The sequence below is a fragment of the Ambystoma mexicanum genome, chromosome 6p (genome assembly GCF_040938575.1).
Source record: "Ambystoma mexicanum isolate Mex_15411 chromosome 6p, UKY_AmexF1_1, whole genome shotgun sequence".
NCBI lineage: Eukaryota > Metazoa > Chordata > Amphibia > Caudata > Ambystomatidae > Ambystoma > Ambystoma mexicanum.
The window spans coordinates 590,969,758-590,984,211 of NC_090935.1; the positions used below are offsets into that span (position 1 = coordinate 590,969,758).

The window sequence follows — 14,454 nt, forward strand, 5'->3', positions numbered from 1 at the left end:
CCTGTTACCTTGTTTTTTCCAAAGTCCTGGTAAGTCTTGAATCTTTCCCTTCCCACTGACTGGCTGTTGGGTGGAAGTTCCATAGATGATATTGTAGGGAAGTCCAGGCCAGACTGGCTGTAGCCTTGCCAATGACTGTATGTTGTGGGTACGCCCGTAAGGTGGGACCTGGGTGAATGGAGAGTGTGACGAATACGCATTTCATGTTATGGGTGTCTGGTATCTGTTGGTTGACACAATGACTGAGACAGTCCTGCCCGAAACTGTTATGAATGCAATGTGGAGTGCTGAATGGCAGAGTGCTTGTCCAAATCAACATTCCGTGTTGTGAGTGTCTGGATTGAGAAGAATGGCCTGAATGCACTGTGAGGCGGATTGGCTGCCTGACTGCCTGAATGCCCTTCTGAATGATTGGTTTCCTGAGTGTGACCCAGCAGAGTGAATGGGAGATCAACAGTATATCTGGGGTCCTCGCACTGATGGAAATCGTTCAGAAGCTGAAGTTGATAGTTGAGGCTTACTCTCAAAGCCAAGCCGGAAGAATAAGGTGAACCGCTGTTCCCTTCGACGCAATCTGAAAGCTGTTGTGCCTTCAAGAACTGATCCAAGAGAGGACCTGGCTAGGAGACCTCTTCCCGAGCTACAAGGGACCATTGTTCACCAGCTGATGTTTGCCAAAGCTCCCTGGATGTCAGACCCTCAAAAGGCTGCCGACCGGAGACTGTGACCGCCACGGAATCACGAAGCGAAGTGTCCGGACATTATTGAAGTTCATCACAGTCGCAGACCGGAGCCGCAGTGCTCCTTTGCCTAAGTACATTGAAACAAGGACTCCATTGCTCATCTTCGTCGACCGCTTTCGTCCCGCCGGAGAAAGTCAAGGCCGCCGACGACCGAGGAGAATCTGACAGTGGGTTTCCTGCCACCCGAAGACCACAGACGCTGACGACCCGACGCCCTTGCTGGGCCAAAGTTCTTCATTATCTCTTTGCATCAACGTACTTTCGGCGTCGAGCTGCACCACACGTCTCAGCTTGCAGGACGTTTTTGACCGTTCGTCAACGAGCACTGCAAGAAACGAAGCTACTGCCGCAACGACAGTGTTCACCCTTTTCTTCACCGACTCTCGACGACCCGTGGCTCCTTCCTTAAAGGGAGTGCACTCGAGAAGGGCCTGTTGACGACTCATCAAAGAACTCTACAAAACCAGGTACTTTGGGGTCGTGGAACCTTTTAGAAGGGCTCGGCACTATATTGCACATAATTGGACTGGGCTTGTCAATACGCTTTATTTACAGGTTGCCCAGGTGGGGGGATCCTCACACCGAGTTTTTTCTAGGTAGACAGGAGACTGTTCTGCCATTGCTTGATTTAACTTCTGCCTTCTTTCTGTGCCTATCGTTGATCCATCTTATAATTTGATTCGTATGCCATTTGAATGTTAGCAGGTGATGCATTTCAAAGGAATCGATAGTTAAGAGTGGTACCACGTAGACCTGTATATATTTGCCATTATAATATTGCCAGAGCAGAAAGTGTGTTAGTGTGATTGTGTACATAACCGTGAACTCTATTTATATAAAGACTGTGTTTTCACTAACATAGTGTGTGGACATTCCTTTGTGGCTGCTTGGGGACTACATTGTACTTAAGAACCAGCCTGCATCACCTCTTGAGAACTTAAGCCTTGATTGCTCGTCCATAGCTACCGCAGTAGAGAATCTTGGCTAAGGTGCTCTGTGCTTCGACTGTGTCATATAGAGAGCAGGAGTACAGATACTTCCCTCCGGGACTTTACAATGCGGATCCTAGCAGCATGCATAAAAGGGTCCACCAGATATCAGTATAGAGGTAAATGGCTTAGATTCTGCCATTAGATGCTCAATAAATCCCTGAAACTTATATAAGGTCTCCTCTTGTAGGACCTACCTGGTGGCGCTGAGGGCTTATCTAACAACCACAGTATTATTGGACTTTACAGCCCTGTCATTTTGTGGGACTTTTTCACTGCTTCCCACCTATGTGCAGACCTTTTCCATCGTGGGATCAAAATGTGGTCTTGACAGTATTCACCAAGAAATCATTTGAACATATATGCTCTGTGGGGTTGCAGCTTGTTTCCTGGAAAACAGCTTTCCTGGTAGTGAGAACATCAACGCATAGTATCAGTAAATGACAGGCCCTTTACCATATATTATTTTTTTTTTGAAAATCAATTTTATTAAGTTTCCTTGGTGCATAACGAGGTTACATTCTTGCATTGCATTTATTAATGTGAGTTAACATAAAGAGAAAACCAGACGAAACACACCCCATGCCCCCCCCCCTCCCTCTCCCTCCCCCCACCCCCCTTCAGTTCGCGCTTACATAGCCTTGATAAACACTTGCACAACGGGCTCTCTTAATGATGGAGGCGTCAATACAATATGCGTGTGGCACGCCAAAGTCATATGGGCCAAACGAGTTCAGTTCTCAGCCGGGTCCTTGGCCCATGGTCCCACATCCGTGGGGAGGAGGGGAATCCCTCAGCTCAGTCTTCAGGACCTAGACCACTCGGCCGTACTTATCAAAGAAGGGGAGCCAAATTTCCTCGATACTGGACTTAGACTCATCGAGCAGGTGTGTGAGGAACTCCATGTCGTAGATGGCCCTTACTTTGGTCACCCAGGTTTTTTCCCCTGGCATTCTCGGGTGTTTCCATTTCTGCGCTAGACAGCATCTAGCTGCTACCAGCATCACCTGGAGCATGTGATCATGAGTGTTACCCCGGTCCTCTTCGTTACTAATCCCGAAGAGGAAGAGCCACGGGCAGGATACTCGTTCTATCCCATCTACCCCTTTGATCCAGGTCCGCACCTTGTCCCAGTATTTCTGGACCACTGGGCATCCCCACCACATGTGGATATAGTCACCTCTCTCTGTCCTACATTTCCAACAGTGTGGGTCATATCCTGGACGCATTTTGGCTATTCTTTGCGGGGGGTAGTGCCATCTATGTAATATCTTGAGGGCCTGATGGCGATATTGGAGGGAGGATGTGGATCGATTGGCCCGTCTACACATCTCTGTCCATCTCTCGTCATCAATTTCCTCGCCCAGGTCCCTACCCCATTGTATGCGTGCTGGTGGCGGGTCTCGGGGGATGGAGAACAGAAAGAGCTTGTATAGGCGGGAGATTATCCCCTTGGAGCCCCTTGCGGTCAGAAGGAGTTTTTCAAAGTCTGTGAGTTCCCTCCTGAGGGTATCACCCCAAGATGGTTCCGTGAGGGCACCCTTAAGCTGAAGATATCGGAACGGGGAAAGCGTGCCTATTCCCAGGGCTTCCTCAAGGTCCTTCAAGGGGAGGAAGGAGCCCCCCACCCACAACTGGCCGGTCCTACTAAGGCCCGCCTCGAACCATGTCTGGTAGGCTGCTGGTTCCGCTATTTTGGCCAGGAAAGGAGGGGCCCAGATGCAGCTCAAGGGGGAGGGCCATGTCGTGAGCCATCTATAGTAACCTCCCTCTCTCCACAGGGACCACAGTACTCTTAGAATCGGGTGGTTCAAGACTGATCTGGGGATCGTTCTCCTTGGGACCCAGAGCCATTCCTCTAGTGTGACGGGCGCCAGGGGCCTATTGTCCATGGCTACCCACTGTTTTTTCGGTCCCGGTGAGAAGTGATCGACCAGGATCCTCAACTGGGAAGCCCTATAATACGTCTCGAGATCAGGGTAGCCCACCCCTCCATCTTCCTTGGTCCTAGTCAGAACCTCATATGAAATCCTGTGTTTTTTGCCCTGCCAGAGGAATCTAAGGAGGATGCGTTTTGTCTCGTCAAAAAAGGCCTTGGGGACTTGGACCGGGAGCATTTGAAAGAGAAACAGAAATTTTGGGAGGATAACCATTTTTATAAGGTTAAGGCGTGCCATCCATGAGAGACCCGTTCCCGCCCACCTTTCTATGTCTCTCCTGATTGCTGACCAGAGGGGGGGGAAGTTGGCCCCATACAGGTCCTCAAGGTTACGTGTGATTTGGACTCCCAAGTAACGGAACCCCTCATCGCTCCGCTTGAAGGGGAGACCCTCCACAAAGGTCACCTCCGTGTCTGGCAGGTTCCCACCCATGAATGCGACCGATTTGTCCAAATTAACCTTATACCCCGATAGTTCTCCATATCTTGCGAGGCCCTGCAGAACCCGAGGGATTGTTTGGGACGGTCTGGTGACATAGAGCAGGGCGTCATCCGCAAAGAGGCAGATCTTGCAGTGCATATCCCCCATCTGTACACCACTGATGTCCGCATCATTGCGGATCGAGATTGCCCACGGTTCCATCACCAATGCGTAGATTAACGGAGACAGGGGGCATCCCTGCCTCGTGCCACGTTCAAGGGGGAATTCCCTAGACTCAATCCCGTTAGCCACCACTCTGGCCGAGGGGGAGGAGTAGAGCGCGGATATCCATCCCAACCACCTTGGACCCATCCCCACTGACAAGAGAACCTCCCTCATGAAAGCCCAGCTGACCCTGTCAAAGGCCTTCTCCGCGTCAAGAGCCAGTAGGAGAGCGCCTTCATTCCTGGCCTCGGTCGTGGCCAATACATGGAGGGTCTTCCTTAAATTATCGGAACCCTGTCTATTGAGGACGAATCCCGCCTGATCAGGATGTATCAGGCGTGGGAGGGAGTTTTCCAATCTGGAGGCCAGGATCCTAGCAAAGATCTTGGCATCTAAGTTGAGAAGTGAAATGGGTCTGTAAGACCCACAAGCTGCCCGGTCTTTACCAGGTTTAGGTATGACGGTGATGAGGGCCTGTAGGAAAGTCGGGGGGATCGTGTCGTTGCCTCTAATTTGGTTGAACAATTTGGTCAGGGGCTTCACTAAGGTGGACTGGGTCTGTTTATAGAAATCCGCTGTGTAGCCGTCAAGGCCAGGAGCCTTTCCGGCCTTCAGTCTCTTGATGGCTCCCTCCACCTCCTCTTCTGAAATTTCCCCCTCGAGGGCCTCCAAGTCCTGGTCGGTCAGTTTGGGGAGGGGGTGTTCTGCCAGGTAGGAGGCAATGTCCTCCCGAGATTCGCCCGCTTGCCTAGAATAGAGTTTGCTGTAGTACTCAGCAAAGCATTCCGTCACTTCATGCCGGTTCCCATGAACCCTGCCCTCTTCGTCGGTCAACCGGGTAATCCCTCTCTCCACTCTACACCCCCTCGACCTCTGAGCCAGCAGAGTGCCTACCCTGTCGCCCTGTTCGTAGTATCTCTGTTTGGTATATCGCATCCTCTTAACCACCTCCCCTATGAGAACCGTATGGAGCTCCTGTCTTTTGCCCTGCATCTCGTCCAATAGTGCCCTCCGGTCCACTCCCGGGACTCCCAGTCTGGCCCGCAAGATCTGCAGCTCCCCTCGGAGTCTGCTCTCGATCAGGCCCCTCTCTCTTTTACGCCTCGAGCCCTCCGCTATGAGGAGGCCTCTGAAGGTGGCCTTCCCCGCTTCCCATACCATGGACATGTCCGTCTCCCCCGTGTCATTTGTCTCGAAGTAGGCCAGCATTTCCTGCTTCATGAACTCACGGAATACTGGATCCCTAAGGAGCGTGTCGTTGCACCGCCATCGAGCCGATCTCGGGGCGATGGGCAGGGACCAGTTAGCTATAAGTAGTTCATGGTCCGACCACGTTATGGTCTCGACTTTTGGTTGGGTCATCGCCCCATCTCCCTCCTCTGAGGCCAACAGAAGGTCAATTCTGGTGTAGGTGCAGTGCGGGGGAGAAAAGAATGTGTAACCACCCTGGGCCGGGTACGCCTTGCGCCAAACATCTACCCAGTAGTGATCCTTCAAGAGGTTCTGCAAGGCCAGGTTATCCCTCGTGATCCCCTTGGGTACCCCACCTCTGGCGGACCACCAGTCCAGTTGGGGGTCGGCTATGAGATTAAAATCACCCCCGAGAATCATGGCCCCCTCGGCCCATTCATCCATGACACCAAAGATCCGTGTGAGGAACTCCACCTGGCCCGTGTTGGGCGCGTATACGGTGGCGAGAGTAACTCGCTGCCCCTCGCAAAGCCCCTTGACACCCAGAAATCGACCCCCAAACCCCCTCTTGGTTTCCACCCCCGTTAGTTGGAGAGCCCTTCCCAGGAGAATGCCCACCCCCTCCTTCTTCGAGGTCGGGTGTGAAGCCCAATAGTTGCTACCGATGTCTTTCCCCTTGATTCTGGATTCCCTCCCGCGCTTATAATGTGTTTCCTGTAGAAATAGGACCGTCAGGTGTTGTTTTCGGAACATGTTGCCCGTGAGGGATCTTTTATTTTGAGAGTTTAGACCCTTGACATTTAACGTGCCCACCTTCCCTTCAATCGTTGTCATCATACCGTGTGCGTATTCTGAACCCCTCGTGGTGATTGAATTTTAGTGCCCCTTGCCAAGCGTATTCTTGCGGTCTGAACTGAATTTCCCCCTGAGTCCCCCAAACTACCCCGTTATCCCCCCCATCCCCTCCCCCCTTGCAACTGACCCCCCTCCCCGTGTCTTCCCTCCCCCCTCCCCACCCTTGTACCTTGAGGCGTCCGTCCACTCTCCCCAACATGTGTTGGGGCCGGTCAACGAACCACCAAGGACTCCAACCCCAGCCCCGGGGTTTTCGTGTGTCTGGAGAGTCCCAGATCGCAAGTCCGATTCAGGTCGGCCCCTGCAGGCCTTCGGTGCACTTAACCGAGACAAAAACCAGAGACCCCGCCCGGGCCCTCAACCCACAACCAGAAACCCAAACGCGGGGCAACACAAATAAACAGTTAACTTTTTAACATAATGGTCTGCCGACCCAAGGTCCGGTGGGCCAAACGCGACACCGCCGCGGTGTCCGTTCAAGGCAGTTCGTGGGCCCGGGGCCTCCTGCGTCCGTACCCTGAATCGTCTCTCACCTCATGATTTTCTCTCCTTCCAATCGAACGTCATTTTCATGAGTCAGTGTGATTTTCCGGGTTCATCGACGGGTGTCTGGTTTTCCGAAACTTTCGGGCCCCCTTGACCTTAGATTTCCCACTGTGATTTCCTGGGCCGTCGGGACCCCTAGGGGGGTCCCGTGGTCCTCCCTCCTGGGCGCCCGAATGGCCCGCCTGGTCGTTCACCAGATCGTCCGTGGCTCTTCGTATGTCCTCCTCCGACACCAGGTGGTGTTTCTCACCTAGCCACTCAAACTCCAAATAGAAGGGGTGACCCCACCGATATCGGACTCCTTTTCCCTGCAACCATCTTGTGAGTGTGCCGCATTTCCTCCTCATTGACAGGGTTAGGGCCGAGAGGTCTTGGAAGATGGATACCTTTGAATCACCGTACTGTATGGTGCCAAGATGTCTCGCCTTTTCCAGGATTCTGATCTTGTCCCTGTAGTAGTGCAGCCGAACCAGAACCGAGCGTGGGCCTCTGCCTCCCCCCCCCGCTCGGTGCACCCTGTCGAAGTTGGTCGCCCCCACGTCTTCCGTTCCCAGGGCGATCCTCACGATATCGTGCACTTTGCCTTCAAGTCCTTGTACGGATTCGCCCTCAGATTCCATCAGGCCAAAGATTCGAAGGTTGTTCCTCCTCTCCCTATTTTCCATGTCGTCAACCTTGAACCGAAGCTCTTCCTCGCGCCTTTCCATGTCTCGGAGTCTCATGTCCATTTGGGTTTCGAGGAGTGTCGCCGAAAGTTGGTTATTCTCGACGCCCTCCACGCGGTCTTCTAGGGTGGCGACCTTGGTGGTGAGGTCGGCCAGTTTGGCCCCCATGTCTGTCCTCATACCTCGTATCTCCTCCAGAATCGTTTGGATGTTGTTCTGGATAGCCCCCAGATCCGGGGGTGGGACGGTGGGGCTACCGGCGGCCATGGTCCTTTCTTTGGGAACAAACTGATATTTCAGCAAGTTCTCTCTCCAGTTCATGAGGGGTTCGTGTCGGCCAGTTTACGACGGACGCCGCCTTTCTCCGGGTCAGGCCGGGCCTCGGGCACCAGAGGCGCCGGGCGTGCGTTCCCTGTGTGGGTGGACGGTTTTCTTCAAGTCGGAGGATGCCCAGGGGAGGAAGCGCCGCGGGCTCACCCTCTCGGGCCTATTCGTGGGCGGCGCGGCTCGTGCTGTCTCCTGCGCCACTCCGCGCCAGGTCGTGGGGGAGGGGCAGCCGATATCGCCTTGGTCCGTGTAACTCCGCACAGGAGCGTCGGATCGGAACCAAAGTTGGACCCAGGTGGGGGCCACAGGCTTCCACGTCTTTTGGGGGGGGTCGCGTAGTATATGGGACCCTCGTTTCGCCGATAAATCGTGATTCACCCGGGGCTGGGTGCGGAGCTCGACGTTCAGGCGTCCATCCTGCCCGCGCCCCCTGGTGGCCTCTACCATATATTATTTTACTTTGAGACAAGGCAGTGCTTTGAACACACCCTTTTTTCCCAAAGTGGTTTCAGAATTTCACATTAATCAAGAAATCTCACTTCTGGTATAATTTTCTGGACCACCAAATGGAGGCACGCAGAACCTTTTATTGCCTGCACATTCTTAGAGCCTTGAGATTGTATCTGGAGAAGATTAGACGTCAGCAAGCGTCGGACAGACTTTTCCACGTTTGGGGGTTCCAATACTGGCAGATAGGCAGCAAAAAAATGCCATAGTGAGATGGATTGTTTCCTGCAATATGCATTGTTATGAGCTCCATGGCATATGCCCTCTGGTTGTATTGCATGCACATTTGACAATGGCAAAAAGCATGGTAGTACCTTTTAGAGATATTGCATGGGATGCAATTTGAAAGGCGGCCACTTGGGCGTCTCCATTGGCCTTCTGCAGACACTACTCTGTTGACAGCCGCTCTAGAGCAGATGCACAAATCGGCAAAGCAGTCCTGCAAAAAAGTTTGCACCAGTTTAGAGTCCTTTCCGCCCAGACAGTGATCCAATGCTTACTACTCTCACATACCTGTTGAGGAAAAGGGTCGGGATGTGGCCGTAAGGAAAGGTTGCTCACCACTGTGACTATTATACTCCTGGTCCAAAGTCCCCTTTCCTCCAGTGTCCCACCCTCCTGCTCCCTAAAAATGAAGGTAGTCTTTCTGGTCCTCTCGACAGATAAAGGGGCTGAGGGTTCGGAACGTGGGGAGTGGAGTTGAGGACAAAGCCATGCAGCCTGTCGCCACATGCACATTTTTAAAGGGAAAGCACAGGTTGGTGTGCTTAGTTTCCTGTCCCTGCTCTGTGGGAACTCCTATACGTATGGCATAAAGGGACTTTGGACTAGGAGTACAGTAGTTACTAAGTGAGTAACATTTCCTTATATGGTTCGTACATGTAGACGGTGATGGTTACAAAGTTAAAGAATTATTACCAATAACATTACATCCCATAATTATAATTTTCACTTGCATACCATATAAAGCCATCCTCTCCTCGAGGCTCAGTAATGTTTGTCGATCAGCATTTGGTGAAAGGGTTTCTGTTCTAGGGCTGGCTGGCGTTTGTCGTATTACCCACTTTTCTTTAAATGCCCACTCTTGATCCTATTCTTATAGCTATTAAACCTTACTAGCATTTGTGAGCCAGAACATAGGGACCTTCTGAGGTACAGCCTTCAAAGAAAGAAATGTGTGACCTTTGGCAACAATGAGCAATAACATAACATGGGAGTGACATTTCGATCATTAATGTTTCAACAGAAAGAAGACTATAAGCCAAAACAAAAAAGAAAAGATTCCCCAAAACCAGAGATCTCACTTTTGGACTTGGATGATTGTAAGTATTAAGTTTAAAATCCCTCCTATGGATAGATGTCATGATTTGTAGTAGCCTGTATGTTAGCATTATCTTTGAAAATGTTCTTCCTTTGACTTTCATTTTTTAACCTAATCCTGGCAGGTAATAAAGATTGCCCAGCTCAGGTAGTCTTGATTCCATTAAAGACATGGGGGTGAGCATTATGCTTAATTTTCTTTATTGCTGCCATATCAGCACTTTAAAACATGAACATTTAAACTGCGCATTTATGGTGTTTACTTTAGCTGTCCGTGGAAAAATCAAATCAAAGTTTAAAGTTCAAACCAAAATGTTCAAGAAATGTTCCAAAGGCACCACAAGCCCCATTATCCTCTGCGCTCTGGTAGTCCTAAACTCCTACCCTCCACCTATCAGGAGCCTGAGTGAGGTATAAGAGCCTTTAGCCCCAGGTCCCTTCCTCTTTCTTTGACATCAGTGTCCTTCGATCCTGAACGTCAACCTTTTCTCTGTAAACATATGATCCCCACAATCGGAACTGTGAACTGCTCCTTTGAAACAAAGTATTCTCTGGTCCAACGGGACAACATGCAACCACATGCCTCAACCCTCAATCCTTCAAGCTCTTTCAGGCTGTCTTCTGGTCGCCTCCTGCGAGGAATGGAGAGGAAATCATGAAGGTGGGAATGCGCTAAAGCTTTTACACATCATACTTACATGTCAAGTCAAGACTTTTGCCATTCTGGGTTGGATCTAATGCTCGCCTCCTTGTCTTTAACAGAATCAAGACTATCTGAGCTGTAAACCTGGGCAATCATTATTCTATGGCAAGACCGGAGCCTCGCATTATGCTTGTTCAAAGCTTGCTACGACCCTATTCTTTATATCTGATACAGGTTTGAAATAAAATGTCTTAAAGATCGACTCAGAGGACCAATCTGTTGATTTCATTATGTCCTGTAATGAAACACCAGCCACGAAAACTCTAGAAGCATTGTGCTCCCCTAGCAGAATGCATGCCAAATAATGACAAGTCTATCCCAGCCCATTGCATCACTTCTCTCGCCCACCTAGCAATTGTTGCTGTTGCTACGGCATGATGGGGCCTTCTGCGCGCTATAAGCAGTTGTATTACACCCGGCGGCCTAAGATGAGCCGTCACCTCCTCATAATCGTTAATGCATTGTGCTACGCATATTTTCTTATTTTCCGTAAAATAAGGATAGGAAATTATTCTGGAATCGGTCTTTGTTCTCTTCGCTATGCTAAAGGCAACTCCTTCTGGATAAAATATCTATCTCTAGGGCCTTGACGTCCGACACCCTTCGGCATGCTGCTAAGCATAACAGCATCGCTAGGTTTCCTGACAGTTGTGATTGAGAAAGGCTATAGTTTTCTGGCAATCTAAGGAAGAGGCGAGGTCTCTTAAACTTTATTCCAATGAGAAGTCTGACAGCTGGGTGTTCCCCCTACCGGACCCCCTTCAACCTTGTAGTAGCCTGCTGACACTCCTGATCTGTAGACCCCTAGTGTTTGTTAGGGAGAATTCTCATAAATGGCTGATTTCCCTTAACTAATGAGTCCCTCAGCAGCTTTGCTGGATCTCTAGGGTTTATTTTATTCACCTGGTAAGAGTGTGAGCCTTTTTCCCCACTCTTACATGTGTTTTGCTATTTGTGTTTTCACTTTTTGTGTGATCTTGGGTACTGGAGCCTCACCTACTCCATGAGCACCACTTGTCGTGTGTGTTACACAGCCCCTTCAGTGCAGTGACACAGGGTTGTCTTTGACACTTCCCACTGACTCCATTTTTCTGGGGCTGACTACTGTCCCCCAGAAACAGGTAAAGTTGTCATTAACTTTATATAGTCACTTTAAACCACAGACCCAGTACACCCCATTTTACATGGATTATTGAAAAGGGTTAACTCTTATCCATTTTTGTCTGTGCCTCTTGGAGCCTTGTTTCGCTCCCTTAACATTAAGACTTGGCTGGTGGCAGTGGTAACTACCCTAACTTTCCTACTGCAATTATATTATATAAACATGGCATTGTTTTAGGCTATTATATTAGCCTCGACCCGCTTGACCAAATACATTTTATTTTGGTTCCGCCTGGGTTTATTCACCATTTCTTTTTGTAAAAGTCTTTCTCGTGTTTTTCTCTGCACGCCAATCTGGGTATGATTCCTTTGTTTGCTGCCTTTTTACAGGCTTCTGCACAGAAGCCCTCCTTAAGGCGCTTGATAGTCTAGGTAGGCAGGATGTGAGGGAAGGATCTTCGGACCCCTGCCATGGGTTCCCTTGGTAACCCAAGTCACACTCTTGTCTGATTGGCTAAGGGGACTGGCCTTGCCAGGCCAGCCACCCTGCTGTGTGATTGACAGCCAGGCTGTATGAATGGGGAAAAACTGCATAAAATGCTGGGACTGGAAAGGCAGAGTCGCCACTGGAACGAAAGAACCAACGAGGAACTGGAAGAAAAGGACCCCTACCACGACTGAACCGCCCGGTGAAGCCCTGCTGCAGGTCCGAATCACCAGAATCCGACAACAGAGAAGATCCTCCAGGAAACGTCTTCCCTTGAGCTGGTGGGACCAACCAGTTCGCCCAAACTACAAGTCAGGACCACTCCTCTGGTCGAATTCGCTGTACAGAGCTACAGTGGGCCGGATAGCCAGGAAGGTCGGACCCTGCTTGGGTTTTAAGAAGCGCACCTGTTAGGTAGAATTCTCTCTTTATGCTGAATGTCCTAACCTAGTGAGTCCCCCAGCAGCTTTGCTGGATTTCTGGAGTTTGTTTTTTTCCTCCTGCCAAGAGTGAGACTCTTTTTCTCCCACTCTTGGACATGACTCATGGTATTCCTTTGATTGATAATGTTTTATGGGCTATGGGGTCCTTTACTCCATAGGGTCTCATGTGTTTTTCCTATGTGTGTTACACAGCACCCTCCGTGCAGTAACACAGGGGTGTCATAGTGACACCCCACCATAGACTCCATACCCTGGGACTGACTACTGTCTCCCAGGGCATGTAAAGTCACCATTAGCTTTACTAGTCCCAAATTATTAACAGAACCCAGTACAAACCATCATATTGTATACATACTGGTCAGGGCAATTCGATTGCCCCGGGGTCTGTTAGTCGAGGGGGCACGTCTCCGTCCCCCCTGGTCGAGTTTTGGCTGGTGGCAGTGGAAACTACTTTTTATATTCGACAGCGAATATTTTCCTATGGGATTTTCCCATTGTTCGAGGCTACCAACTTTAATTATTTAATTCTCATAGCCTCGAACATACCGCCGGTTTATTTAATTAATATTAATTCTCCGGTTGGTATTTTTTGCCAAGACTCGATTCTAAAATGGCGTTTGTGTTCTCTTCTGTGACTCCAACCCAAGTTGAGCCCTTTGTTCAACTTTTTGGCGAGCTTCTCCACAGAAGCCTCCAAAAGTGGTGCCACTCTGTCTGGGTACCACAGGGGGTATAGGAGGGGGTTTAGGCACCCTGGACTGAGTTACCTTGGTAACTCAAGTCGCACTTTGGCCGGCTCACCACTTAGCATGTTTGATTGACAGCTAGGCTGAGTGAATGGAGGTATGCTGCATAAAAGCAGGGCTTTGGGGACTGGAACTTCAGAAGTCGCCACAGGACCTGAGAATCGGACGAGGGAGAAGCTGAGCCGACCTACCACGACGACACCACCGGTGGAGCCCTGCAGAAACGACTCCCCACTTCCCGACAACAGAGAAGATCTCCCGGCTGGAGAGGCTTCTTCCCCTGACTGGTGGGCACAACCAGTTTTCCTTTCTTTCTTCGCACCCCAGCCCGGTTTGTGGTCGAACTGCCGGTGCCAAGCACCCCGGCAGCCGGATAGCCACTCACCACTGAACCGCGAATCACCGGACCGCTTCTTGTACCTGAGAAACTCTGCGGCTGGTTTCTTCCCTGGCAGTGCAACGGGCTCCTGTCTTCCTCCATGACGACATCCTCTCTTCCCCCGGACGAAGCACCGACTTGCACCCGCTGCCAGGAACAACTGCCCCCGCTGGAGAGTTCTCACCATTTTAAGGTACCGTGTCCGCCAGGCCTCCCTTTCTAAAGATTGCTACAAGGTAATAATAACTCCTTAACCTTCTGGACTGGGCTGGCCCTCTTGACCCTCTAACTGGACCCTTTCTGTGGTCCAACTCCTTTTTGAACCTTTACAAGACCTTTGTGCACTGCAACCGTGTGACCTTGGACACATTTCGTTTGGATCCTTTGAAGGTGGATCCGGCCTCTTGAACTCTAACTTCACGGTTTTACTTTGACTTCCTCCCTTGTTGTGTTCTTGAAAAAGTGTTGGGATCTGTTTCAATTTGTTCGCTGCTTTTCTCTCCCTTTTTAAAACGAACTATTAGAGTGCCATCTACGTTAAGCGCTCACCGCTGTTTGAAAATAAGTGGGGCTTTACTTAAGACTTGTCTAATATTCTTTTAAGGGAGTGTATATCTTTTAGTGACCGTGTTTTTGAATTGCTTATTATTAGTGCCTGTGTGTTTTTCTAGATGTGGTTTTAAATAAATAATTGTATCTCTTTTACACCAAGCCCTGGTCAGTGTTCGTTTGTTCTATTGTGTGCTCTTGACCTATTGTGAATACTCTGTATACTGCCTAACTCTTCTTGAGGGAAGTCTGACTGCTCAGCCACAGCTACCAAGTGAATCTGTGTGGTACAGACTGCTACCAAGTGGGTTTACTGCC

At 50.2% G+C, this 14,454-nt stretch overlaps 1 protein-coding gene across 1 annotated transcript in view; it reads left to right on the forward strand.

Moving 5' to 3' along the window:
- The window catches only part of AP3B1 (adaptor related protein complex 3 subunit beta 1), a 2,743,269-nt gene that overhangs the window by 1,694,625 nt on the left and 1,034,190 nt on the right, over positions 1-14,454 (forward strand). The window contains exon 21 of the mRNA XM_069627424.1: positions 9,655-9,730. Within this exon, the coding sequence (XP_069483525.1) occupies positions 9,655-9,730 (76 nt within the window). The remainder of the gene's footprint in view (positions 1-9,654; positions 9,731-14,454) is intronic.